Source organism: Syzygium oleosum, unplaced genomic scaffold, assembly GCF_021117445.2.
Source record: "Syzygium oleosum isolate NSW1041296 unplaced genomic scaffold, Sole_v2.1 Sole_v2.14, whole genome shotgun sequence".
Classification (NCBI taxonomy): Eukaryota; Viridiplantae; Streptophyta; class Magnoliopsida; order Myrtales; family Myrtaceae; genus Syzygium; species Syzygium oleosum.
This window is the reverse complement of record NW_026607498.1, coordinates 7,065,137-7,092,837: the sequence shown is the minus strand read 5'-3', so window position 1 is coordinate 7,092,837 and position 27,701 is coordinate 7,065,137. Positions and strand designations below refer to the sequence as shown.

At 42.4% G+C, this 27,701-nt stretch overlaps 5 protein-coding genes and 1 long non-coding RNA gene across 8 annotated transcripts; 5 read left to right on the top strand and 1 right to left on the bottom strand.

Annotated features, from left to right (window-relative positions):
- Nucleotides 1-133: 133 nt before the first annotated feature.
- On the top strand, nucleotides 134-3,945 carry LOC115691263 (subtilisin-like protease SBT3.4). The gene is made up of 10 exons (XM_030617860.2): nucleotides 134-376; nucleotides 483-574; nucleotides 704-801; nucleotides 949-1,107; nucleotides 1,192-1,865; nucleotides 1,952-2,037; nucleotides 2,133-2,378; nucleotides 2,476-2,590; nucleotides 2,925-3,117; nucleotides 3,307-3,945. The coding sequence occupies exons 1-10, from the start codon at nucleotides 290-292 to the stop codon at nucleotides 3,876-3,878; spliced, it is 2,322 nt and encodes a 773-aa protein (XP_030473720.2). The 5' UTR covers nucleotides 134-289; the 3' UTR covers nucleotides 3,879-3,945.
- A 1,858-nt stretch (nucleotides 3,946-5,803) lies between these two features.
- On the top strand, nucleotides 5,804-6,377 carry LOC115691265 (histone H4-like). Its single transcript, XM_056317979.1, has one exon. The coding sequence runs from the start codon at nucleotides 5,837-5,839 to the stop codon at nucleotides 6,146-6,148; it is 312 nt and encodes a 103-aa protein (XP_056173954.1). The 5' UTR covers nucleotides 5,804-5,836; the 3' UTR covers nucleotides 6,149-6,377.
- A 2,148-nt stretch (nucleotides 6,378-8,525) lies between these two features.
- LOC115691287 (brassinosteroid-responsive RING protein 1-like) lies at nucleotides 8,526-9,026 on the top strand. The gene has a single exon (XM_030617887.2). It carries the CDS (start codon nucleotides 8,526-8,528, stop codon nucleotides 9,024-9,026), a length of 501 nt encoding a protein of 166 aa, XP_030473747.2.
- A 4,542-nt stretch (nucleotides 9,027-13,568) lies between these two features.
- LOC115691290 (uncharacterized RING finger protein P4H10.07-like) lies at nucleotides 13,569-14,018 on the top strand. Its single transcript, XM_030617888.2, has one exon. The coding sequence runs from the start codon at nucleotides 13,569-13,571 to the stop codon at nucleotides 14,016-14,018; it is 450 nt and encodes a 149-aa protein (XP_030473748.2).
- A 5,585-nt stretch (nucleotides 14,019-19,603) lies between these two features.
- On the bottom strand, nucleotides 19,604-21,986 carry LOC130139992 (uncharacterized). The gene is made up of 3 exons (XR_008817998.1): nucleotides 21,836-21,986; nucleotides 21,626-21,728; nucleotides 19,604-20,118 (listed from the first exon to the last, which is right to left on the bottom strand). It is a non-coding gene; the product is annotated as an uncharacterized LOC130139992 (long non-coding RNA).
- A 1,415-nt stretch (nucleotides 21,987-23,401) lies between these two features.
- Nucleotides 23,402-27,340, top strand: LOC115664958 (metal tolerance protein 1-like). Of its 3 annotated transcripts, none has more exons than XM_056318040.1 (3): nucleotides 23,402-23,561; nucleotides 24,519-24,661; nucleotides 25,816-27,340. In XM_056318040.1, the coding sequence occupies exon 3, from the start codon at nucleotides 25,816-25,818 to the stop codon at nucleotides 27,088-27,090; it is 1,275 nt and encodes a 424-aa protein (XP_056174015.1). In that variant the 5' UTR covers nucleotides 23,402-23,561; nucleotides 24,519-24,661; the 3' UTR covers nucleotides 27,091-27,340. The 3 variants fall into 3 exon arrangements, with proteins under 3 accessions (XP_056174015.1, XP_056174013.1, XP_056174014.1); XM_056318038.1 differs by having other exon boundaries at nucleotides 24,519-25,712; XM_056318039.1 differs by lacking the exon at nucleotides 24,519-24,661.
- The last annotated feature ends 361 nt before the right edge of the window (nucleotides 27,341-27,701 follow it).

The window sequence follows — 27,701 nt, the reverse complement described above, 5'->3', positions numbered from 1 at the left end:
GCCTTGATCTCAAAGCAATATGGTTGATCAAGAGTGAGGTCATTATCTAGTTTGAGCTTACTTAGTTTCCACATCTTTTGAATTCTTGGTGTGAATTGCACAACTTTCGTGCCTGACCTTGCAAGCTCGCCTTCAAGGATTCTTAAAGTGGGCATTGTATTGTTCTCTAATGCATCGACTTTCTATATTAGGTAGTTGCTAAAGTAGCAAGTGATCAATCTCGCAATCCTGAATTTCACTTCATCTCCACCGGTTTGTGAAAATTACAAAACATTGGCTAGACACCACGATGAGAAACTTGGGAAATTTGCTGGTGGTCATATGTTTTCTTCTTGGGCAATGTGGCATCATTAGAACGGTGAAGGCAAAGAGCAATGTGCGTGAATCTCATGATTTTAGCGTGTTTCTCTGTGGTTCTGTTTCTTTTAGAGAGGAAGAAGTCGGTAACGAGTTTCAAGCAATTCTGGCTCATTTATGGACAGGTTCATATCGTGTACCTTGGAGCGAGAAAGCAAGACGATCCTGCATTGGAGACCGCTTCGCATCATGACATGCTTGCTTCAGTAATTGGGAGGTAAAAGGAGTTCAAAACTTTCAAAAAAGAACAACAAAAGCAAGTGTTTTGACTTTCTTCCTAATGGTGTGGTGGTCTGGTGTCCATCTGCTTTTTATCTGTTCTCTGAAACGTAACATTCTGCTTCAGCAAGGACGCGGCTGCCAAATCGATTTTGTACAGCTATAGGCATGGCTTCTCTGGTTTTGCTGCAAAGCTGACTGAGTCTCAGGCGCAAGAACTCGCCGGTACTTCAAAATCTTTCAACATAATCATGTTAATTCAAGTGAAAGAAATGATTAATACATTTGGGGCATATAATTAATTTGCATAATTTTGCTAGACCTGAAGATCATTTCGTGCACTTAATACGTCCGCATTTGTTGATGTTTCAGAATTCCCCGGGGTTGTCCGCGTCATGCCTAATACCCTTTTCCGCCTGCAAACTACTAGGAGCTGGGATTTCCTCGGTCTCTCTCCTTCTCATTCACCCACCAGTCTCCTTTACAATAGCAGAATGGGCGATGGAGTTATAGTAGGCATGCTAGATTCAGGTCGATTTCTCTCTCTACATCTTTGCCCTCTTTCTGTATTTCATGATTAGAGCATGTCACTTTATGTTTCACACAATGGAGCAGGAATTTGGCCGGAGTCAAAGGCATTCAATGATGAAGGCCTCGGACCAATCCGGTCACGCTGGAAAGGCGGTTGCGAACCGGCGGAGCAATTTGATCCAGCCAAACACTGCAACAGAAAGATAATTGGGGCTCGTTGGTTCGTGGACGGATTCCTGGCAGAGTATGGAAAACCATTGAATGCCTCGGGAGACCGAGAGTTCTTGTCACCAAGAGATGCAAATGGACATGGAACTCACACGTCCAGCACTGCCGCGGGTTCTTTTGTGAGCAATGTTAGTTATAAAGGAATTGGGTATGGAGTGGCGAGAGGCGGTGCTCCCCATGCCCGGCTAGCGATATACAAGGTGTGCTGGAACGTGCTCGGTGGACAGTGCTCATCTGCAGACATATTGAAAGCATTTGATGAGGCAATTCATGATGGAGTTGACGTGCTATCTCTGTCTATTGGGGCTGCGATTCCTCTCTTCTCCGATGTGGATGACCGAGATGGTATTGGTACCGGTGCGTTCCATGCTGTGGCACGAGGAATAACTGTAGTTTGTGGAGCCGCCAATGATGGACCGGGGGCTCAAACGGTGCAGAACACAGCGCCGTGGATACTAACTGTCGGAGCAAGTACCATGGACCGAGCCTTCCATACTCTCATAACCCTCGGAAACAACGAAACGTTAGCGGTATGTGTTGTTATTTGAGATTAGCAGATAAAGTATCCTCGGAATTTTGCACCAAATGTGTGATGAGTTGCTTCTTACTCTCTAAGGGCCAAGCCATATACACAGGAAAGGAAATCAGCTTTACGAGTTTGCTATATCCGGAAGGCACAACCCTCGACCCTACTTCGGCAGGGTTAGATTGATTATACGCTTGTCCGATGATTCTGTTATTGGTAATCGTGGACAAAGAAAGCTAAAGCTGCTAATCTTCTCGTGAGTTAATCACAGGACATGTGAAGGTCTCTCTCCTAATGCAACACTGATGGCTGGGAAAGTGGTCCTGTGCTTCACCTACATGGCACGTAGGGTCGCAGTAACTATTGCCACAGCAGCCGTGAAGGCATCTGGGGGTGTTGGCCTTATTGTTGCCAAGAATCCAAGTGACGGGTTGGCTCCATGCAGCGGCGACTTCCCCTGTGTCGAGGTGGATTATGAGATTGGAACCCGAATTCTGTTTTACTTCCGCTCGGCAAGGTATGTCTTGACAATCTTTGTTATATCGCAATTTTTTCGAAACCTAAAGCTATGTCACTTCACAGAATTGAATGGCTGTTTCATGGATCCTACACAGATTCCCAACGGTGAAATTGAGCCGGACTATAACTGCTGTTGGCAAAGCAGTCCCAGCAAAGGTTGCCTTTTTCTCTTCCAGAGGGCCGAGCTCTATTTCCCCAGCTGTTCTCAAGGTACATTTGGTTTTTAACCGAGGCCTTCAGTCGTCGGCCGTCCAGTTTGTAAGTTCTCAAGGTACATTTGATTCGTGGGAGTTCCGCGAAGGTGGTTTGCGACTCTTGGAAACATACCCTTATCTGCTATTTACCATATTTAGCGCTATTGGCATATGTGGAAATCTTTCGGGTTTTTGCAAAACCAGGAGATCTTATTGTCATGACATGCACGGAGCATGTGGTGATTCTAGCTCGTTTGAAGTTACATGGAGTACTACAAAATCATCAACTAGTCTCTTTTGTACAATCAAATAGATGGAACATCCACTTCTAATGCTGTTCCGTGACACAGCCAGATGTAGCAGCACCCGGGGTGAACATACTAGCCGCCACTTCTCCCTTCGATCCGTCAGAGGACAATGGATACGCGATGCACTCAGGAACTTCTATGTCGACTCCTCATGTCGCGGGCATCGTGGCACTCCTCAAAGCGCTTCACCCGGATTGGTCACCGGCAGCAGTTAGATCGGCCCTCGTAACTACCGGTATGAAACAGTTCTTTAAGATCGACTTCAACCAAACTTCTCGTCCTGTTTACTCTACAACCGGTTCTGTTTTTCTTTCGAACATATTGCATCAGATAATACGTTCATCAATCAGAATACTAAATGCTTGGGACTTTCGACTGCTACTCAAGCGATTAAGCATGGCTGATATTACAAGCCTTTTTGCAGCCTGGAGGAGCAATCCGTCGGGTTTTCCTATATTTGCCTCGGCATCTCCTCTGAAACTGGCCGACCCGTTCGACATGGGAGGCGGCATTGTGAACCCGAACTCCGCAGCCGAACCGGGTCTAGTCTATGACGCGGGCATGCCCGACTACATCGTCTACCTATGCGCCATGGGTTACAACGACACCGAGATCTCTCATCTGACCAATAAACCCACTCCTTGCCCTGCTAGAAGGCCCTCCGTCACCGACGTGAACCTCCCCTCCATAACCATACCGAGCCTTAGGAGCTCGGTCACCGTAACCAGGACAGTCACGAACACCGGACCCCCGCGATCGAGATACTGGGCCGTGATTGAGCCGCCCTCCGGCACCATGGTGACGGTGAAGCCTCGCGTCCTGGCGTTCAATCGGAAAACCAAGAAGATGGCCTTCGCAGTCACGGTCCGTGCCGTCGCACCGGTGAACACGGGATACTACTTCGGAAGCTTGGTTTGGACCGACGGGGTGCATGCCGTGAGGAGTCCCCTGGCCGTCAGGATAGTGAACCAAACACCATTCTATTTAGCTGAATAGAAGGTACAAAAGCATGCTGTAATCCTAACAAAAGCAAATACAAAATCGCGCGTGCTTTCGATTAACATAGCGACGGCATCCGGGAGCTATTACCGGGGCGTCGCGCTTACTTTCGATCACCTGAAATTTCAGGCCGTCCATCGAGCCGGCTCGAGTAATTAAGATGCACGTTCCGTGGAGTTTGAATTTGTCTTTATACTTAAGTAGATCGCAAAGCTTAATCGATGGATCGATAAGGTGATTTGAGAGATTCGTGTTTGCGCGCGAGTGCGGAAGCTGGACTAAGTTTAATGCCATTGCGAGTTTAATACTATAGTGCAAGACGCGAAATTTCTTTTTTTTTTTTTTTTTGATAATCAGAGGCACTGACGGCCGATAAATGGGAGAATAAGCAGGTGTAATTAGCGCGGGAACCATGCATGCTTGTGTAACACTTAAAGACGCGAAATTTCTTTGGTTCCCCCCCAAAAAAAAAAAACTATGGCGTTTGATGAAAAATCAAGGGTAATTATCGAACGTTCACGTCTCGAATTCTTGGTTATAATCGACATTTGTTTAATCATTAGAAAAAAAATTACTGTATCTATAAGATCGTATTTGATTTTTATATTCAAATGATATTTTTTATAATTTCGTAATAGAACTGTTTTGAGAAAATGACACAAATGATCCATGAATTTTGATCAAATATGGAATGTGGTTCCTGAACTTTAGCTTAACGTGTAATGTTATCCCCGAATTTTTAAATTATTCAATGTAATCCCTAAATTTTTGGTACATGTTCAGTTTTGTGCCTGAACTATATGAAAATGTTCAATCTCTCTTTTCCTCTATTTTGCTCAGCTCGTTTATCGACGTAGAGTGCTCCCCATGCTCACCGAGAGTGAGAGGGCACAATTAGTCCTTGCTGGACCGACTGCTGGCATTTATGAAGACCTAGGGTTGCATCTTCTGGTTTTGTCCTGGATGAGTTGCCTTTGTTGAGTCGATATTTTCATTTTTCTTGAACAAATTAAAAATTTGAGCATCACATTATACATTGGGTTAAAGTTTAAGGATCAAATTGAATAAATTAAAAGGTTAAAAACTACGTTACATATTAGATTAAAGTTCATAGGTTATTTGTTCTATTTTAACAAGGGATAATGACACAAACAGTCCCTGAACTTTGACTTAATATGCAATTTGGTCCATGAACTTTTAATTTGTTCAATGTAGTCCCTGAACTTTAACCTAATGTTCAATTTGGTCCCTGAACTTTTAATTTGTTCAATGTGGTCCCTGAACTTTTAATATGTGTTCAATTTAGTCCCTGATCTATTTGAAAATATTCAATATAGTCCCTGCACTTGAATTAATGGAAGGACTATATTGAACATTTTCAAATAGTTTAGGGACCAAATTGAACACATATTAAAAGTTCAGGGACCACATTGAACAAATTAAAAGTTCAGAGACTAAATTGGACATTAGGTTAAAGTTCAGGGACTACATTAAACAAATTAAAAGTTCAGGGATCAAATTACACGTTGAGTCAAAGTTCAGGGATTGTTTGTGTCATTTTCCCTTTTAACAACTATTTTCGCGTCACGATCGCGCTTCATTCTTTTTTGTCTGCTAGTGGGCTCGTGCTGGTCGGACCCGAGAGCATCATTAGCTCCAAGACTTATCTATCGGGAACCGTTGGCCAGCGTCAACGAACGGCCAGGATGAACTCTCCCCTCGAGCACGCGGATCGACTCTCCCCACCGTCGATACCCGAAAAGCATCCGACGGTCCAGATTTCCCCTCCCGGCTCTCCGCGCAGAAAGCAAGCGCCAAAACCGAAAACATTCAAAATCTCGTCCACTACATATACATCTCCATCGCCATCGCCATCTCCATCTTCATCTTCATCTTCGTCTTCAAGCTCATCGACATCGCGTAGCTTCGAAGCGGATCTTTCCCCGGGGAGAAAAATGTCGGGAAGAGGGAAGGGAGGGAAGGGACTGGGGAAGGGAGGGGCGAAGCGGCACAGGAAGGTGCTGCGGGACAACATCCAGGGCATCACCAAGCCCGCCATGCGGCAGGTGGCCCGCCGGGGCGGGGTCAAGCGCATCAGCGGCCTGATCTACGAGGAGACCCGCGGGGTGCTCAAGATCTTCCTGGAGAACGTGATCCGCGACGCCGTGACCAACACCGAGCACGCCCGGCGGAAGACGGTGACGGCCATGGACGTGGTGTACGCGCTCAAGCGGCAGGGCCGGACCCTGTACGGGTTCGGCGGCTGAGGGGGCCCCGGGGGATCTTCTTAGGGGTCTGGTGGTTAGAGGGCTGGCGGGTCTGGTGACGTCATGAAGCTGAAGACGAATTGATTTGTTAGCTGGGTTTTGTCGCTAGTGTTCTTCTGTTGAATCAAATGCGGTGTTTTTAGGAATAGTTGTTCAATTCAACGATGGTGTTAAATGTACTTTCGATGTTAGTGCCTTTGATATGCGGCTACTGCGCTTTTGTTCTCCATGAATTGTTTCTCCGGTCTCCTCTGTTCAATCCGAGATTGTGCTGAAAGGGACGGGCTGCATCGCGCACGCCAACTGTTCGACAAAATGCTCAACCGAGCAGGCGTTCCCACTAATCGTTGCCCAAGCTCTGTTCCTCGTGTTGGGTTTGACAAAGCTTCGTGCTTGTGACAAATGCGGATGAGCTTTTTTCGGGTATGCCTGCTTCGCCAGGCCCAATGGCGCCCGGCCCGAGTTCACTTTGCTCTCTACGATCATGCGCCCGAGGTCATTGACGGGTGCTTTGCTACCATGGCAAGTCCGCTATTGCGTGGAGTGCATGTTTCTAGACTCTCGTCTTGATCTTCTGCGTCGGCACGCGGTGCACGTAAAGGTTATAAAAAGAATGGACTTTCATCTAGAAAACGAGAGAGGAATGCTGATTCCATACTTAACTAGTTATATTGAGATCCGTATGGAATCAGCATTCCTCTCTCGTTTTCTAGATGAAAGTCGTGGCATGTTTCTGGACTCTTGATCTTACACAACATGCTATTGGTGGGATCGGCTCGGTGCAGATGACAGGTGCGCTAGAGTTCCACGAGACCTGGTGACCCATCACATGACTTTCCCGTTAACGACAGCCTCGAGTTTGGCGGGGAGTTGTCGGTCTCTATATTCGATCCATCGATTGGGACGCTCTTGCGGGACTCTAGAATTTGGCCTCGGACAGCGATTTAGTAGATTCGAACGAGACTTCATTCTAGAAAACCCCACATGCATCAACTTCCACGATCTGCTCGGGAGATACCATCTTGGACAAAAGAACAAGTAGTAGCCTCTCTCCCTCTCTCCAGGGACAAACCGAGCCATCAAGATCAACATGCCCCCACATCACATGGATGATCCCGAAGCAGTGCTGGGTGGCGTCAGTGATCGCAGAACCAAGAACCGCTTCTGGGATCTGAAGCGCTCCCTCGTGCATCGTTTCAACGTTACAGCTACTCCATTTTGTCCCGCTTCCCCGATCGCACGCTGCCTAACACCGTCGGTACGGTAATGCGTGCGAATTTGTCCAGAAGGGGTTTGGTTGGCCTTCTCTTTTGGCTCAGTGCCAAGGAGGATGGGTGGCTGGATTGCGAGGGTGAGATGAAGGCTACATTAGAATGAAGACAATGTATGACATATAATAATTGAATTTTTAAAGAATTAAGATAGTTAATAACAGAATGATTAAGATCTAAATTAAGGCGAGAGTAGCATTATATTATTTACAATCGTGACATTCTAGTCCCACATCGGTTGGGAGAAATCTTGTCGAGTGATTCGCAAGTTAACACCAATCTTTAAAGGGTGATCATTTTGCGTAGTTTTTCCGAGTTGGTGATCATTTTGTGTAGATTTTCCTGAGTAATTTTTTTTGGGCTTAGCTCATGTGAAACGGATTGAATTGTTAGATTGAGGATTTTATAAATTAATATTAATATAACTGATTTTTTTAAAAAAAAGTATGCAAATTCAATTATCTAAGTGGTCTTCTTACCTAGTTAAGTTAATCAAAAGAGAAAATAATAATTTTCAAATCACTTTTAAAATGACAGAATTGCCCATTTTATTGAAGTAATTTTTTTAAGTACTAAGTTTAAGTTTCTAAAACATATAAAATGCTTAACAAATGTCCCGATAGCTAAGGTAGCTTGTGCATAACAAAAAGTAAGATGTGCTGTGTAAAAGTCATTAAAAATTCTTGGGTTAACACCATAAATATCCAAAATTGGTACACGTATGCTAAATTTATTCAAAATTAATTTTTCGGATTACACAAAATCTCAATCTTGTACAAACGGGCCACGAAAACTAGTTTGATACAAAATGTACCGGTTTGTGATTTTTTATGACACAGAAGGTATTCTCCCCTCCCTGAAAAGACAAAGTTAAGGAGACAATTTGGAGGTACAGAGCGTACGGCTACTGGCACATTGAAAAAAACACGAACACATGCGTGGAGCCCGCTTGGCAGGATTGGAACAAGCCGCGGTTTAATTTTCGAAAAACTTCTAGAAGCCGAAACTCCCCCATTTAATGATTAGGGTGCATTGGTGCCTCATTGCTCCCCTTCATCCTTTCACATCTGACTCTCTCTCTCTCTCTCTCTCTCTCTGCAACTGTCATGGAGTTTCGAGGAGCCGCCATGGATGTCCTGTGCCAACTCAAGCTCGTGCTCATCACAGCTCTCGCTCATCTGGGTCTGCTCAAACCACACGATCAAGAAAAAGAAGAAGAAGAAGAAGAAGAAATCCCCAACCCCATATTCATCATGGACGGCCCGACGCCCGTCCAAGTAACAGTCCAGACCCTGACGGCCATGATCAAGAGCCAAGCCCCGGTCGTCGAGTACGCGAGGTTCCTCGAAAGACGTGGCCATGGAGCTGGCGAAGGAGAGGGCAACAATGGAGGAGGGTGCGCCGTGTGCTTGAGCAGCATCGAGGAGAGGGCCGAGGTCAGGGAGCTGAGCAACTGCTCCCACGCGTTCCACAGGGAGTGCTTGGACCGCTGGGTGGACCACAACCAAGTGACTTGTCCCCTCTGTCGGTCTCTGCTTTTCCCTTCTACCAAATGGGAAAGACCAAGAAGTTCTTGTTTTCTCCGGGAAGAAGACGATGGAATTTGACCGCTTTTCTCTTCTTTTCTTTTCTCTGTATCCTCTCTGTGATACTTGGCTCCACCAAATCTGGACTGGAGTCATTTATCCAAGGCATTTGACTACTTTTCAGCTTACTCAAGAAACCAAGAAAAGAACAAGAACAGAAACGAAAAAACGACGATTTCGAACTAGACGCAAGAAGGTCTATATACTTCGAATCTCCATATATCCAACACTCACTTTGGTATGGCGTGGCCTTAGAGTTAGACCTGGTTAATGGGCGAGCTCGAGTCGAACAGCTCGAACCCAATTCCGGTGTCGAGATTTGATCGCCGGCAGCACGTAGGTGGAGGCGTTTCTGTACTTTTGGAGCAAGATAAATATCAAATACAGGTGATGGTAAAAGGAATAGGAAACCAACATAAGTCGGTAACGGAATCGAATATGTAAATCGATCTCGTTCATTTTCGCGCCTCTCACTTTTGTTTTTCAGTTCTTCCACACGATGTTTTCGTCTTCCGACATGTCCGGTTCTTCATTTTAAAAGAGAAGTCTGTCCGACAATAATGTATTCTCGGACCAAACCCAAAAACCATACCAATATATCGAGAAAAATCTGCAGTGAACCGGATGTGAGCATTTGCCTTTTCAGCTCAAGGAAATAGATGTTCTGCAACCATTGTCGAATAAAGTTGCTGGTGCATTCTTTCGGAAGGAATTTAGTTACACGTTCGTCGCCGTGTCGTGACTGTGCAGTACGCTACGCAGAGATCGACTTTCATCAATGAAGAACTCAATTGAAGTTTCTAAAGAGGATGCGCAGCAGAAGTAATCTGATGGGAGGCCACGATGGTTGACCAGGATTATCGATGAATGCTGCCTCGGCCGATCCTTTCCCTGCCATGGCAGAAGTCCAGTTGAGCGTGGAGGGCATGTTTCTAGACCTTCTATCGTTTCTGCATCGGCACTTGGTAAGGATCGTCTCGGTGCAAATGACGCGCGCACCGGGTTTACACATGACCCGGACCATCAACTAAACTTCCCTCGTAATAAACAACTCGTGGTCGGCGAAGTCGTCGATTTCCGTATCGATCCATCGATCGATCGGGGAGGGGCTTTTCAGGAACTGGAAAGTTGCCTCAGGACAGCGATTTGGTTTGCGTCCGCGTAACATGGGGGAGTGAAGTGAGAATCCAATGAAATTTCCTTCTCGAAACCCCCCGCATCACTTGCCACTTGGCACGATTTGTTTGGAAAAATGAATAATTATACGAACGGTCTCTGAACTTTGAGTAAACATGCAATGTCGTTTCCAAACTGTTATTTTGGTACGCGTTCGAACTGATCCCTAGATTATATGTAAATATCTATTATTATTATTCCTTTAATTTAAGTTCAAAGATATTATTGAACATTTTGATATAATCTAGAAATTAAATTGAATATGTACAAAAAGTTTGAAGATCATATCGAACAATTAAAAATTTACGAATAACATTACACACTAAGCCAAAGTTTGGGGACTGTATTGAATACATTAAAAGTTTTAGGGCGACATTGCATGACGTGTTAAAGTTGAATGATTATTTGCGTTATTTCTTCTTTGGGAAGTACTAATGTTGGCCGACCAAATAAAAAAGGGTACTAACGCTGACAAAGAACAAATAGCCTCGCCTTAAAAAGATCAACATGCCGCACATTAACTGATGACAAAGAACAAATAGCCTCGCCATAAAGATCAACATGCCCCATATTGACTATTACGAAGCAACATTGCCAAAAAGTCTTGGTATCATTTTCTCTTTGGGAAATACTATTGATGACGTAGAACAAGTAGGCCCTCTCTCTCTCTCTCGTCCATTTTCTCTCTCTAAGGGCCCAACCTTAGCCATCAAGATCAACGTGCCCCCCGGACTGACGATTACGAAGGAGCGCCTAGGTTGCGTTCAGGAATTTGCAGAACCAGGAGCCGCAGGATTCCGGGACCTAAGCTCCTCGTGCATTCTTTCTTTCAGCGTCACAGCTACTTGATTCTCTGTCCGCTTCACCAATCGCAGCACACTGCACTAGGCTGTACGGTCACATGACTCGCAGAGACAAATCTACAAGATTACAGAATAATTTCAGATCTAAATTAAGCTGTTCATATAAGCCAAAGTGTATCACTTAGTACAATTGTGGCATCCCAAAGCTCACATGGATTGAGAGCGCCCGTCGAGTGATTCACAAGTTAATATTTATCCCAAATGGAAGTTACTTTATTTTGTAGTTACTCTTAATGCTCTTTTTGAAAACTTGACTCACATGGAATGGACTAGATCGTTACATATGATATCGGGGTAGAACCCCTCCGGTAGGTGATGTGGTTCGTATACAAACTATGCCTATGCCCATATCCAACGAGGGTGAGAGTGATAACCTGGACAAGAGGGCTCGAACAAGACGTAGCTTTTGGCAAGCTTTTGGGATGATGGAGGCAATAGCAAAAGATTGGGCCACACATCGAATAGGGAGAGTATAGCCAATACTGGAGAGAACATTAATTCATTTTCTTTGTATTTTTTGGAGGGGCAAAAGCCACCAAAACCCTTAAATTATGCATACTTTGATATAATTACCCTAAACTTTTTCCAGTGACACAAAAAATCTCAAATTTGTACATGCGTGATACATTTACCCTCTATCAAAATTTCGTCAATGAGAACCGTTAAAAATTTACCTACATGGATACCAAAAAGCGAACAGTATTGACATAAGTGTAATAAAAACGATGTTGTTTTGGTTAAAAAATTAGTTAATGGAATTTGGACGGAGGGTAAATGTGTCACATAAGTACAAATTTAAGAATTTTATGTCACAAGAAAAAAGTTTAGATTAAACATGTCCGGTGGGCATAATTTAGGATTTTTAATGGTACAAAGAAATTTATGATTACCCACCTGTACAAAGAAATTTAATGGTAGGCGCTTTCCTTCCCTCAGAGAGGTTCTGGGTTCGAATACCCGCTCGGTTTCGTAATTTAAGTGGGGGGCCCTGGCGGTGGGTTGCTGGGCTAGTCTCCCCCGAGGTATAAGCGCCTCGATTACCTGTGCGGGCTCGTCTCCGGGGAATGGTGGCGGATCCTCGGTTACCAAAAAAAAAAAAGAAATTTAGGATTAATGTGTCACAATGGACATAGTTTGAGATTTTTTTTATGACCTTTTCCTTTTGTTTAAAGGAGGAGACTTAACCTAATTTATCAAATCATGACTTTCGAATGTACAAAAGAACCGAAAATTGATACCTAAAAGAAAAGGTACCAAATGTTTGGTGGGCATATGCCAAACTCCCGATTCTCCCTAAGAAAAAGTACCCATTGTAACAGGCTAAGTTATTTCGAGGATTTTGTAAATTAGAGCTAATATATATTTGATTTTCTTTATAAAAAAAGGTATGCAAATTCATTTCAATTTGAAAGTGGTAGAATTACACATTTAAATATAGTCAGTTACTTTTTAAAAAGTCCTAAATCTATTGTAAGACGACCAATTCAGTCTTAAATCTTTCAATTGTGCCAATTTAGTCCTAAACATTTGATGATTTGCTAATTTAGTTTTAAACCTTTTAACGATTTGCCCATTTAGTCTTTTTAGCTAATTTTGACCAAAAATTGCTAATGTGGCAATCTATTCAGCGCCGGCTGTCCTATATGGCATGACCGACACTAACGTGGACAATTTTCGTAATTTTTTTAAATTTTTTTGAATTTTTTGTCCTTTCTTTTCTTTTTCCTTTTTCCCTTTTTCCTTCTGCATGCCTCAGGCGAGGGCCACCCTCACCATATCGGGTGATGGAAGCCCTTGATTAGGCGAGCGTGAGCCGCCCTTGCTTGATCCTGCGGAGGGAAAAAGGGGAGAAAAGAAAAAAGAAAAGGAAACTCATAAAATTAAAAAAATTGCAAAAATTATCTATATTAGTGCTCGCCGTCTGAGTAAACCGCCACGTCAGCAATTTCAAATCAAAATTAGCCGAATGACTAAATTGACAAATCGTTCAAACGTATGTGACTAAATTGACACACTTGAAAGGTTTAGGACTAAATTGCCAAATTGTTAAAAGGTGCAGGACTAAATTAGCACAATTGAAAGATTTATGATTGAATTGGCATAACTGAAAAGTTTAGAGCTGAATTGACTGCCGAGGTCTTTTCGGAGATTTTTTCCATTACTTTAGATAATGAATTTCGATTTCTCAAAATGCATATATTAGAAAGTTTAACAAAATGACCCACCAAGTCAATGCAAGGCCCTGCCTCCCCCAGTCCAAACTCTTCCATGCCACGTTGCATGGTTACACCATCCTCTGATTTTCCTCCGCTAGCCTAGGAGTCAGGACTAAAGTCACTCCTCTGTCAAGGTATCAGTTGAATAAACACATAATAAACTACTGATTTTTCTCTTCGAAGTGCTTCTAGAAGCCGAGACACCCCGTTTTAAGGATTAGCGTTGGTAGCTCTTTGCTCCTCTTCATTCTTCCTCATTAGATCCTCTCTCTCTCTCTGTCACTGTTATGCATTTTGGTGGGGCCGCCATGGACGTCCTGTGCCAACTGAAGATCATGCTCATCACGGCTCTCGCTCAACTGGGTCTGCTCAAATCGCACGGTCAAGAAGGAGAGGAGGAAGAAGAAGAAGAAGCAAGCGAACTCACAATCCCCAACCCCGTACTCATCATGGACGGCTCGTCGCCGTGGCTCCTCCCAGTCCCAGTCCAGAAACTGACGGCCATGGTCAAGACCCGAGTACCGGTCGTCCAGTACGCAAGGTTCCTCGAAAGACAGCATGGGCTTGGACATGGAGTCGGCGAAGGAGAGAGCAAGAACGGATGGTGTGCGGTGTGCTTGAGCTGCATCGAGGAGAAGGACGAGGTCAGGGAGCTGAGCAACTGCTCCCACGTGTTCCACAGGGAGTGCTTGGATCGCTGGGTGGACCACAATCAAGTGACTTGTCCCCTCTGTCGGTCTCTGCTTTTCCCCTTCTAAACGTACTTGCCGTTTGGTTTTTTTCGGGGAAGAAGATGATGCAATTTGAGCCCTTTTTCTTTCCCTTTCCTTGTTTCCTTCCCCTGTATTTTCTCTGTTCTGACTCGATTTATTTAGGCATTTGACTAATTATCAGTTTACCCAAGAAACCGACACGTACTGAGGGAGAGATTCTGTCAAGTGATTCATAAGTTAACGCCCGCTCCCAAATGATCATCACCTCGTGTGTGGTTGCTCAGGTTATTCCCGCTGAAGCCTTGACTTGCGTGAAACACGCTGAATTGTTACAGATAGTATCAAGACAGAAATCTTTTTAGTAAATGATGTGGTTCGTAGACGAGTTATGCCTATACCTAATCTAACAAGGGTGGGAAGGATCGGCCAAGTAAGAGGGTTTAAGGTACAACTCTTGTCAGCCTTTTACGATAGCAGAGGTAGCTGAATTGATTGAGCCACACACCGAATAGGGAGAGTAATACGGGCGGTAAAGATTAATACCGTTTTTATAAGAAAGAAGTTTCTTTCCAATTTCCAAAGGAATCAAATTTGATCCCCTTAAAGAAAAGGTACCAATAGTTTTGTTGGGCACAAACCAAACTCCCGACTCTCTCTAAATCTTAAGCAAAATTAGCCAAAAAAATCAGCACAAATTTGTCGCCCTCCCTAAACTCATAAGCTATCTGAATTGTCGGATTGTCGTCCAAAATTTGACAAGTTTGCCCCAACATATCCCCAATACTAGTGCTGATATGTCCTGGCCGAATTGAAGACAAAATCACTTGAGAATCAATTTCCAACCGTATTTTTGTCAAAGCCTGATGAAAGACCCTATTAGAGGCTCAAATAAGCTCCCTGATTCTAATCATGCATGCAGCAAAGAGCAGAACCCCGCGATCTGAATCCACTTAGCCAGTTGCCAACTTTCGTCACGAATGTGTTCACCACCAGCTGCTAAACCCGGATTGCCTTTAGAGGCCTCGTCGGTGTTGAGCATCACGTAGTCCAACGGTGGGAGGAGTTCATCCGACAAAAACATCTTGTTTTCGCGAATTAACCGAAACCCACGTCTCAACTGACCTTGCCGTACAATCACGTAACTATCGGAAAGCTCGGAACTCCGACATTAGCTTGAAGCCACTAAATAGGAGAGTCTAGAACATGCCAAGACTTGTATCGGTTGGGGAGGCCCTGCTGAGCGATTCATTAGCCATGGACGGACTAAGTCCATACTCGATCTAATGAGGGTGAGAAATGATCGCCAAGGCAAGAGGTTTCGGACAAAGTGCGGCTCTCGGCAATTTTATAGGACCATGGAGGGGGTAGGAAAGGATCAGGCCACACGTTGAATGGGGGGATCATAGTGGGTGATATGCTCATTTTGACGAAGACGTTAGTTCTACAAGTACAAGTTTGGTGACATCCAAAGTCCTACATCGATTGTGAGAATCTATGTTGAGTGACTTATAAGTTAACACCTACTCCTACACGATCACCATTTTGTGTGGTTATTATGACTACTCTTTTTAGAGGCTTGACCCTCGTGGAACGAGTTAGATCATTACAACAATGATTTTGTAAATTGATACAAATGTATATGATTTTTTAAATGAAGAAGGTACGCTGATTCAATAAACTAACGAGTCTTGCTAACTAGTTTTTTATTTTTGCTTACGAGTCTTGCTAACTTGTTAGTTCAACTAAAAGAGCAAATATTTTTTCAAATCACTTCGAAGATGACAGAGTTACACGTTTTAGTAAAGTCACTTACTTCAAGTGATAAATTTTGAACTTTCAAAACACATTTAATAAGATTAAACAAGTACCTATTAGATGACATTCTTTAACATTTTCCTCCGCTAATTAAGGGGACTTGTATAGAAGAAAAAGTCAAATGCACCGTGGAAGAGTCATCATAATATCTTTCGTGTGTCAGCTAAATAAACTTACAAACTATCATGTTCTTTGCTTTGCTCTCTTCATTCTTTCACGTTTCTCTCTCTCTCTCTCTCTCTCTTACTGTTATGGAGTTTTGTGGAGCCGCCATGGACGTCCTGTGCCTGCTCAAGCTCGTGTTCATCACAGCTCTGGCTCAACTAGCTCTGGTCAAACCACCTGATCAAGAAGAAGAAGAAGAAGAAGAAGAAGAAGAAGAAGAAGAAGAAGAAGAACTCCCCTACCCCATACTCATCATGGACGGCTCGTCGCCGTCGCTTGTCCAAGTCCCAGTCCAAGCCCTGACGGCCATGATCAAGAGCCAAGTCCCCGTCGCCGAGTACCCAAGATTCCTGGAAAAAACATGGACATGGGGTTCGCGAAGGAGAGAGCGAGAATGGTGGAGGGTGTGCGGTCTGCCTGAGCCGCATTGAGAAGAGGGACGAGGTTAGAGAGCTGAGCAACTGCTCCCACGCCATCCGTTGCCGGGACCGATGGTCAATCACCGGCAAAAGAAAGGAGAAAGGAAAAAACAAAAGAAAGAAAAAAATCACAAAAAATAATAAAAAAATAAAATATTATTAAAAATCGTCCACATGGCTTGCGGCATCCACGTCGGTAATATCCTACCAAAATTAGCCGGAATGACTGAATTGACACTAGATCAAAAGGTTTATGATTAAATTGACACAATTAAAATGTTTATAACTAAATTGACATCTATATAATAAGTTTAGGATCGATTTCCACGCTACAACAATAATATTTTTTCCACGGGTCAGAAACCAAGGACTTAGGAATAAAACAAGAATATCACCATCAACATGTACTAGTAAATCTAATGGTAAGCTTTCGTTTCATCCCGAATAATTTTTTTTATTTACATTTTATATTCTTGAAAACATGATTGAAAGAATATACACGAAAAAAAGACATGTTTATTTCATCAAATCATAAGATAAAATTTTCTTTTGGGAATGAGAGCACCCGAAATAAATTTTCATTTATGTAATTTTAAATTATGAAAGTCGAAAGCTATTTCCAAAAATGATGTAAAACGCGTTTGATGGGTCGTGGAGAAGAAATTCGATCCACAAATAGGGCGAATCAAATATGTTTGATACGCAACATGAGTCTTTTTAAATTTAATAATATTTTCGATAAGCAGTGTTTAAGATGGCATATTCAAATCTCGACACGTGATTCATACGTCCCAACTTATACACAAAGGCAGAGTGTAAAAATAATTCCCTCTGGATTTAAATATCTTCTTTTTTGTTGTTTTCATGCGAAAGTCCAAATTCAAAGATGATAAAGTCTTGTAGAGTATTATGTCTGAAAGTCCAACCTAAAAGTTTAAACTTACGAGTGGATAGCAATTGCATGTATATAAAGAGCATATGAATCCTGAAGACAAGCTATGTGGGAACTATTGGGGTGTGATTCATACTCCCCAGCGACTGGACATCATGGGGGTCCCGCTCCCCTGTGAGCGGGCGGGGGTCGCGAGGGCAACGCCCTCGAGCCGCTGGAGGGCTTTTATAGTTTGTACCTGATAAATGAAAGTTTTCCAATTCAATTAGGTTTCTTAATTGGAATAGATTTCATAATTGGAGTAGGCTTCCTAGAAAGAGGTTTCCTATTTTGAATCAAACTATTGCCAATATATATTTATATATATTATCTTTCTCTTATGAGAGGTGCGAGTTTAAGGGTGAATTATGATAAAAATCTTGTGTCTCGATTCTCTTTCTCGCTTTTTAACTTTCTATTTTTTTGTGGTTGTGCGGCGAATCTTAACAGAAATGTTTGAGATGCCGAATATCCCGAATGATCCGTATCAAAGAAGTCTTCCGCTTTTTGTGGGCTCGTAGCTCGATTTTTGCGTGAAGCAAGAGGCAATTGGAAGAGGGAAGCAAGATCTTCAAGGCCCACGAAAGTGACAAATGGGTTGTTGGGGCCCTATTTGGCGTGGAACTTCGGGGTGCTCATTAAAGTTCTTCAAAATGAGAGAGATGGAGAGGGACTAGTACGCGTCGAGTTCAGGATTACACGCAAGGCCATCGGATCACGGGTCTTTTTTATTAGACCGCTTAACCTTTCTCGTGATTGATAAGAGTGAGCACCGGTTTAGGTTAGGTCCTGCAATCGGATCGGACTGACCCTACCAAACTGATTTTGGTCTTGTAGGTTTCAGGTTCTAAAAAAATGGGAATTAGTCTCGACAAGATATGTTCCACATTTCAAGTCTAGAATCTACTCATTTTAGAACTGCTCATGCCAAATTTACATGCCTTTTATACTCGTCCAGCGGACCTGCACTTTCCAGATGACGCTTATTTGTCCTGTAATACTGGAAGTCACAATTGCTTCCTCGGCTGAATGGTGTGTTTAGCAACTTCTGGCTGCGTCTAATCTGTCTCCAACTTGAGAACGTGAGCACATTGGGCAAACTTTTCAAGAACATGCATTGTTTGATCTCCACATCTTTCAGTGAATTCAAATCTTTCAAGTTGTCAATGGTTCTCAACACTTCACAATAACATAGTTGAAGTTGAAGATGCTGTATTTTTTTTTCTTTGATCTTTTATGGATTGTTGCTTTTGGTGGATTGAAATTTTTGTTCTTGCTTCAACTTTCATTATGCTTGAGTAAGGAATGAGTTGGACACTTCCCAATTACTTCATATTTTGTTTGTTTTTTACAGCACTTCTCTTCGTTTTGTTACTCTAAATATTTTTCTATAATTGCTATTTGTCTCGATTGTAAATAATGATATATTTTATTAAAATTTGTCCTTTCAAGGAATAATAAAAATAAAACAAACAAAAATAAAATTGACCGGTTCCCAAGTAGACCTTGGTATTCATTAGTTCCAAGGTCTACATGATAGGTTCAAGTTTTTCATATGGAATCGCTCACCCCCTAGTGATTAACTTGATCCACCACGGATCGCATGCAAAAATATGGTATTCTCCATGCACCCGATAGTCGGGGAGGGAGTAACTACATAGGTTCATTCTTGACGAACTTAGGCTCCTCTCCTGGGAATGGCCCAAGCTAGTTGAGGCCTCAAGAATAGAAGATCCTACGCGGGATTTCTCCATATCTAACTTAGGCTGCGTTTGGGAAGGCTTTTGGGTAAAGCCTTTGAAGAAAAGCAAAAGCCTTTAGTTTAAAGGGTTTTGGTAAAATGCAAAAACTGTTTGGTAAACTGTAATTGAAAAGTGCCTTGAAAAGCAATTTTAGGAAAATGCTGTTTGGTAAACATATATTTGGAAAGTTATTTGGCATGACCAATTTAAGTTTTTTAATTTTAATTTATTTAAAATTGAAAAAAAAAATAATGACCGTAACTTTTATATTTTCGCGTTGAGAGTAACGTAAAATATATATATATATAAATCACATCAAAGTGGATCGTTCTAGACCTTTCTCAATTAAAAAGAGTAATTTCATTATACCAAATATGATCACATATGTCCCGAGCAAAGAAATATGATATCCTTAAATATTACATGGACATGCCTAGACATTCCAATAAAATATGCATTTAAACTAGTTGTCATTTTGGCCAACATTCAAATAGTCCAAAGTGATAGCAACTGCCAAGATTCACCAACATTCTCATGTCATTATCTACTGGAAATGGATGCTAGAACAAACCACATTTGTGCATTAATCAGTGTGCAACCCCACAAGTGTTTAACATACATCAACTCATCAGTTTGGAAAAAAAAAAAAAAAAAACCCACATTCTCTAGTACAATTCCCTTATGTCTTGGGAGCAATCCCTCCCACAAAAAGCAACGGCCAAGTAGAAACCAACATCGTTGTTTCAGCAATGGTCACACAAAAAGCAACGACCAAGTAGAAACCAACATCGTTGTTTCAGCAATGGTCACTCAGTATGACCATATCTTCTGTCTGTCTCTCCCTTTTTGTCAATCTCAAGACTTAAACTTGCACATTGTTGTCTCATGTTCACCACATGCTCAGTACTTTCCAACAACATACCGTGTTGAACTATTGCTCAGTGATACTCAGCTTGTTTTCCACCATTTCTACTCTCTAAGCCATCAATTCCTTCTCAAACTTCAATTAGGAAATCATCTCTTTGTCGCCAAATGTGGAGTTGAATCCAGGCAAAACAGCCATAGTCATCATCCTAAAAATAGTCATATGGTGATGTCAAATAACAAGTTCAATACAATGATGTCAAAAAAGTGATATTTTACAGGAATGCAGCATGTAAATTTTTTTAAAAAAGACAAGATGAGACTTGAGCACAGAACTATGACCGCAAATAAGTTCAGACCTACAGCAATAAAATGTGAAGATGGCCAAATAAGTAACTCTGAGAACCCATTTGACCAAAACACCAACCCCAACCCCATCTCCATCTCAACAAAACCAAGAACAAGAACAAGAACAAGACCAAACATTGAAGAAACGCAAGATCCTCAACTCAGAATTCATACCGCTGATGTAGCATCAGCAAATGATGCAGTTCCAGTGGAGAACCTGAGGTAATCAGTGAAGAGAATTACACTTGGAGCCCTGACAAATGTTTTGGAAGAAAATAAATCAAACTATAAATAATTTCTTTTCCACAATCTTCCACTACCAAATGTAAAAAGGCTTCCTTCTTGCAGAATTTTCACAGTGCATCAATGATTCTAAAACTCAAAACATTTCACTTAAAAAGCAATATATGATTGGAACACCAGTCAACTAATTTCCATATCCTAATGCGCAAAAATCTCAAGACATGAAGCGATCGAAAGAACATATCATCATCGTCATCATTTCAGTGAGCTTAACAAAGATATTCATGAGACATTGCCAAACGATTCAGCTTCTCCCTTCTAAAATCCTCTTTTTCCAGCAAATTGAAGGTAATTCAAAGTATTTCAACTGCGACAAAGAAAAAAAAACATATTTCTACGCTAAACAAGCAATTATTGACATTTCGTCAGAGACCAACTGCAGCAAAACAAATGAACAAATCACTCAACTCAATTCATTCATCAAAACACAAAGTCCTGGACACCCCCAAGCCTCGCTAATCAAAGAAATTAAAGAAATTAAGATTCATCCCATTCCCACATAACAATTCCCAACTTTCACACAATATCCGCAAGCCAAATCAGCCGGAAATTCATTACTCGAGTAGTAATATCTCAATCAAGCACAACATCGAAACAACCATTCACGAAATCACCATGTGCTTAAGAATCACAACTAAAAAAAAGCACAACGAGAAGGAATCGAAGCAAAAGAATTTGGATTCGCGGTGAGACGAACAATTGGGTTTTGAGCGAAGAGAGAGGCGAGCAACTGGGTTTTGAGCAAAGAGAGAGGCCACCAAGAGAGAGGCGACCACGAGAGAAGCGAGCGACTGCTGAGCGAAGACAGAGTCGACCAGAGTTCTTTCTTCGAAGAAGCAGAGAGAGGCGAGCATGAGCGAAGAGGAGAGGCGACCAGACATGTTCAATGAAACAGATGATCCATCCGATTTTTTACAGACCAATTCGAAACACAACACCACGAAAATAAGCACCTTCAAAAAAGGGAATCGACCCACGAAAGGAACAAGAAAAGGGTCCATCGAGAGCACGAAAAAGAACAAAACTTCGAGCTCGACGAATCCAACAAAAGCGATTCCAACTCACTATAGATCGTCGGGAGGACCAATTATGGAGACGCTCCACTCGAACACGTTGGTCTCGTCCACCAACCCCGCGGAGAACCCATCCACCGGGTTCCGGCAAAGATCTGCAGCCGATCACCAAACACCCCACGCCATCATCGACCGCGAGAAGAATAAGAACAGCGAAGAAACCCTTAAAAAAAGGAAGGCGGAATCAGGGTCAGAACCGGACCTCGGAGCGCTGCTTCTGGAGGAGAAGACTGGCTTTGATTCGAAGCCATCAAACCGCCGATTATTAAGGGAGGTGGGGGGAGTCTTCGTTGAGTGAGCGAGACGGAGGGAGCAGCTGCTCGTAGATCTAAAGGGTTTCTAGTTTCTACAAAAGGCTAAAGTTGGAATTTCAATAAATATTTGAGGGCAAAAAGGCAATTAAAAGAGTTTACTTATCCATATGCAACTTCCCACCTGCCTTGGGCTTTCCAGCCTTATCGTGGACGATCAAAGGCACTTGGGAAAGTCATTCCCAAACGCAGCCTTAAGGGTCTTCGTTCAATATGTGACGACACGTGGTTTGTAAAGTCGTTTTATTTTATTTTTTGTTAATCGAAATTAGCACGTTTCGACAGATATCTCATTAAAACTCCTAAATCTAACATTAGATGGGAGAGAAAAATCTCACAGATCTAATATCGGGAGAGCAGAACTCTCATATCCAAAATTAAATCGGGAGAATAAGGAAAGAAAACGAGAAAAAAAATAAAAAGGTAGAAAAAGGAGGGCGAGAGGAGGGAGAGATGTAGGTCAAATTCCTTTCCTTCACAAGTTGAAGAGAAGAAAGAAAGGCTGAAACGCAAGAGAGAGAGAGAGAGAGAGGAGGGGAGGGACAGAGACGGCTGGTCTGTCCAGCCCTCCATGATTGACTTTAAACATTGAAATAATAACAAAATTTCTTTGGGTGCATCATCATGTCCCATGAGTGCTTGTCGTTTTGTTGCTCTCCTTTGTCGTTTAATGTTTACAGTTCGATCACATTCTCCACGTGGACGGCTAGGCTTCTCATTTTAGTCCAATTCCTGCCGATTGGCATATTCTTCCGAGTCAAAATCAAATTCATCCCTGTCTGACGGAAGGCTATCGGATAAAATGTCAAAGACATTATCCAGAAAAAAATTGACTATCGAACTGAGGTCCAATCGGATCCGAACATCCTTTTAATACATTCAATACCCAAAATTGCTCGTGAATATCACAAAATAAAATATTAATCGACAGAGTCGGGAAAATTGAAATTCCAATTTAAATCGAGAAAAAGAAGGCAGAGAAGGAAAAAAAAAAAGGAAGAAAAAGTCGCCGGTGTCGGGCTTATTAGAACCCGACCCGACAAAAGCCAAATTCAAAATTTGGGATAAATATATGTTTGTCACGAATTAGACATGCATCACCGACAAAACAAAAGGATAAGTACATGGAAGTGGCATCTTCCACACGAGAATAAAAAAAGCGTAGTAATCGACAACAGGATAATATCTTGTATATGAATATTGATTTATAATGCTTTAGGGAATACTCTGCTCACGTCACTTTGCTCACGTCACTTTGAATGTCGAGACTAAAATTTCATTTGTTTAGCAGAAAATAAAAAATAATGATTATTTGTATTGCTTATAAAAATTATCGAGCGAAAAATATCTTTATTTTCGTGAAAATATTTAGACATAAATCGTTGTCGGCGATGAAACCGCGATACAAATAGGTAATAAAAACAAAATGAATTTTCTGATTTGTTGTTTCCCGAACGTCAGTTATAACAGGGGAGAGCGTCGACGGAAGAAGCAGAGGAGCGCGCTCTCTCAACCAAAACCAGGGGAGGCACGGAGGTGAAGACGACGACGGCAACGTAGTCGGAGCATCGGGGCTCCTGTCCGAGAAGCTCCGGCGGTCGCATACGGAGCAAAAAGGTTTCTTTTTGTTTTTCTCTCCCGTTTGCCTTGGTTTCGTTTTCTTTTCTTTTTCATTTCTTTTCTTGGGTTCGGATTCTTGTTTTGATGCTGTGGGTCGACAGATATCGAGTTCGGTTTGAGCTGATGAAGGGATTTGCTTGGAGGGGTTCTTTTTTTTTTTTATTCTTCCTTAATGCGGTCGTGTAGGAATTCGAGGGGCGACTTTTGAGGGTTGACTTTGATGATGATCAGCTTTTCAAGATATGGGTTGGATGCAATATGCGAGTGAATTTTTGCTGATTAGGAGGAGCCGGAGAAGCTGCCGCTTCAATGGCGTTGACTCTGTTTGTAACTGTGTTGAGAATTAACGCTGCTGGGAACTTGGAAGGGTGTGTGACCTTTCTTGGCTTTGAAGAAGATAAAGGGTCCATTTTACTTGTACTACAGAGGCCTAATGCTTGCGCAGCGTCACTGGGGCCTCCTCTTTTTTAGCTTTTTTTTTTTTTGGAAAAGTTTTCGGGTGCGAATGCTCAGGCTTGATTGTGCAATTCTATTTGGTTTGGGATTTGGCTGTCCTTAGCCTTTTATGACAAAGATCTGTCATCCGTGCGTGTTTGTAATTTTCGTTATGAGTCGACTTCTATGGCAGATCTGCTTGGTCCTTACGACTTGTGTTTATCCTCTTTTTGGCTGACAATATCATTAGTTGATTTGATCAACCAGGTGCTGATATTTCTTCTTCTGCATCTTTGGTTATGAGTTTTTTCTTCAGGAATATGTCAGGAGTATTAGGCCTGTCATCTGGGTAATTGTACTTGAGCTGTGACTCTACGTTGTTGCTCGATGCTGGTTTTAGATGCCCCTGGTCTTCAATGACCAACTAATTGATCGCTTCATCCTTTTTCATTTGGAAAAATAAGGATTGAACGTTACTTGTTAGCTCGCCATTCTCTATTCAGCCTAAGGGTTTCGCAGTTAGACTTTGGAGCTACAAAAAGTTGGAAAAAAGAGGAATAGGAGGAAATATTTGGGCATGATGCACTGTGAAGAAGCTTGAGGGTTTGTTATAGAATGTTTGGCGGGTCAAATCTCATGGATTGAAGTTGAAACCGTTCAAGGTAGATAGAAACCATGTGGATCATCTCGTCATGTGAGGTGAAATCATCTCTTGTATAGAGTGTGGTATAGGAGGCTGGCCTTGGCTTATTGGATCTAATTATGGAAAAAGCTTATCTTATTTTAGGATGTGGACATGTTTTGTGGACTTTATAAACTGTGATGCTGGATGCATTGGCAAAGGAACAGTTACATGCTAGAAAAGACCTTTTTAAGTATATAAGCTAGCCCTTCGAGTAGCTCTAGTATTTTGAAGGATTGTTGATGTCTACAAACTTTATAATGTAATGAAGGCCAGATTCGAACCTAGAAAAGGAGTTTTTAAGTGGGTACACCATATCGATGTTGTCGCTTTAACATGCAACTTTTATAGCATGTCATATGGTGGTGGATGTGACAGACACTGTTCAGTGACCCCATGTATGATCTAAGTAGACTTCCATAGACATGTTGAGACAGATGATATTGCTGAAGAAAGTCGAGAAATACTTTCTCCATAGTGGGTTTGATAGTGCAGGGATCCTCCAATGCATTTAAACCCTAGTGAAGAAAGTGTTATTTCTCAGACCAAATAACTAATTCAAGCAAACCGAAAATGTTGATGTTAGTCTAAGTCCATCTGCAGTCAGTCCTAATAGACTGCTCATAGCAACACACGGTGCCTTGCCATCCACAGAAAAGCTTGCCCAAAATGAAATAGCCAAACTAGGAATCAAAGTAGACCGGGTATATTTCATTTTGGGCAATCATTTCGGCCTGTAATGTGGCGCCGTGTGTTGTTATGGGCTATGTGCGAGGAGTAACTACATCAACATTCTCAGTCCCTTAGAATGAAAAAAGACACAAAAACCAAGTAAAAAATACTTGTTATTTCTGGTTTGACGGGGGATATCATTTCCTGGGTTGGACAAGGCCCAAGAGTGCCAGTGTAAATTTGGGGAATGCAGTCGTCTCACTATATTTGGCAAACTTCGTTTTATCATCTCCTTTTTCTTTTAGTGGAACCATCCAACTTTAGATGAGGAAATGAGATCGACCATTAAAGATTTCCTGGTATAGGCTTACTCTTACTCTGGTATCCTTCAGTGTACCTTTAGCTGTGGGGCCATCGCTTACTTTGGGTATTCGACTCACTTGGTTGTTTCTTTTGCTATAGATGAGCACACACGATTCTGAACATGGACACATCATCGAAGTGTGTGGAGATGTGTCAGCCATGGAAACGAGCCAGGTTGGTAGTAAGGTATGCGCAGAGGCACCTTGTGGTTTTTCAGACGCTAGAAATAGTTCGAAAGATGCAAGAGAGAGGTCAACCTCGATGAAGAAACTTTTGATTGTGGTTGTGCTTTGTGTTATCTTCATGAGCGTAGAAGTAGTTGGTGGTATTGAAGCCAACAGTCTTGCCATTCTCACGGATGCGGCGCATTTGCTGTCGGATGTTGCTTCATTTGCAATATCCTTATTCTCTCTTTGGGCATCAGGTTGGGAGGCAACTCCACGCCAGTCTTATGGCTTCTTCCGAATTGAAGTTCTTGGTGCACTTGTCTCCATCCAGATTATATGGCTACTTGCTGGGATTCTTGTGTATGAAGCAATAGATAGACTAATTAACGGTACCACCGAAGTTCATGGCTTTCTCATGTTCATTATTGCTGCATTTGGTCTTCTCGTGAATATTGCGATGGCGCTCTTACTGGGTCATGATCACAGTCACGGTCACGGTCACGGTGACCACGGTCATGGACATAGTCATGGGCATGATGAAGATGATGCACATGGACATAGTGATCATGCTCATAGCCACGAGGATCATGGTGATTTGCATACTCATGGATTCACTATCAAGAAACATCACCATCATCATCACGGAGAAGGTTCTAAAGGACATGCTGATCAGCATCGCAGCCACGAAACAGATCAAACCGAGCCTCTTCTGCAGACTTGCTCGGAAGCCGAAGGTGACTCAGAACCTGGAACCAAACAGAAGCAGCGACGCAATATTAACATACAAGCTGCTTATCTTCATGTACTTGGGGATTCGATTCAAAGTGTAGGTGTGATGATTGGCGGTGCGGTTATATGGATTAAGCCCGAGTGGAAGATTGTCGACTTGATCTGCACCCTGATATTCTCAGTAATCGTGCTCGGGACAACAATAAGGATGCTCCGTAACATTCTGGAGGTATTGATGGAGAATACGCCTAGAGAGATTGATGCGACAAGGCTCGAGAGGGGACTTTGCGAGATGGATGAAGTGATTGCGGTCCATGAATTACACATCTGGGCTATAACGGTTGGAAAGGTGCTATTAGCCTGCCACGTCAAAATAAAGCGCGACGCCAACGCCGATATGGTCCTGGACAAGGTCGTAGACTACATCAGAAGAGAGTACAATATAAGTCACGTCACCATTCAAATAGAAAGAGAGTAGATGTCGGAAGGTGACTGATTTAGTTTTGGTATTGTATAAGGATGGTAGGGTTTGGGTCACATTATAGCTCCAAATTTGGTTGGATGTTGCTGTTTTGTCCTTTTTCTCTTAGCTGGGCCTCTGAGGCTCTTCAGGATTATGATGTGATGTACTCACCTTGTGTCTAGTTTCTTTGACTACGATTACTAGTTCGTTAAGTATTAAAGAGAGCTGCTCCAGTTGAGCTGGAATGCGTCTTTGAGCTTTCCAATCTTGGCATTATTGAATTTCGGTAGTCTGGTTTGTTTAAGATTCATTTTGGTAAAAAAGTTTGCCTGTGTTGATGTACTTAGGCCGCTGTGGGCAGTTTGAGTTATGGGCCTCTACTAATCCAGATATCTATGATTGGATGATTTAACTCTTGACTATTAATTTCAGAAAGTTCAAGAACTACTGATGACAACATTAGTAGGAAAACGAAATCCACTAATCCTTTAAAAATAATTTGCTCGAGCCCTGTGCACCTTTCTGCCATGCCGAAACTTACCTGTCTGATGTAATGGCTGTTCATGAGGAATTTGGGAGAGATACAGAAGCGCATACAAGTCGAGCGTTTTGGTAGGAATCATCTT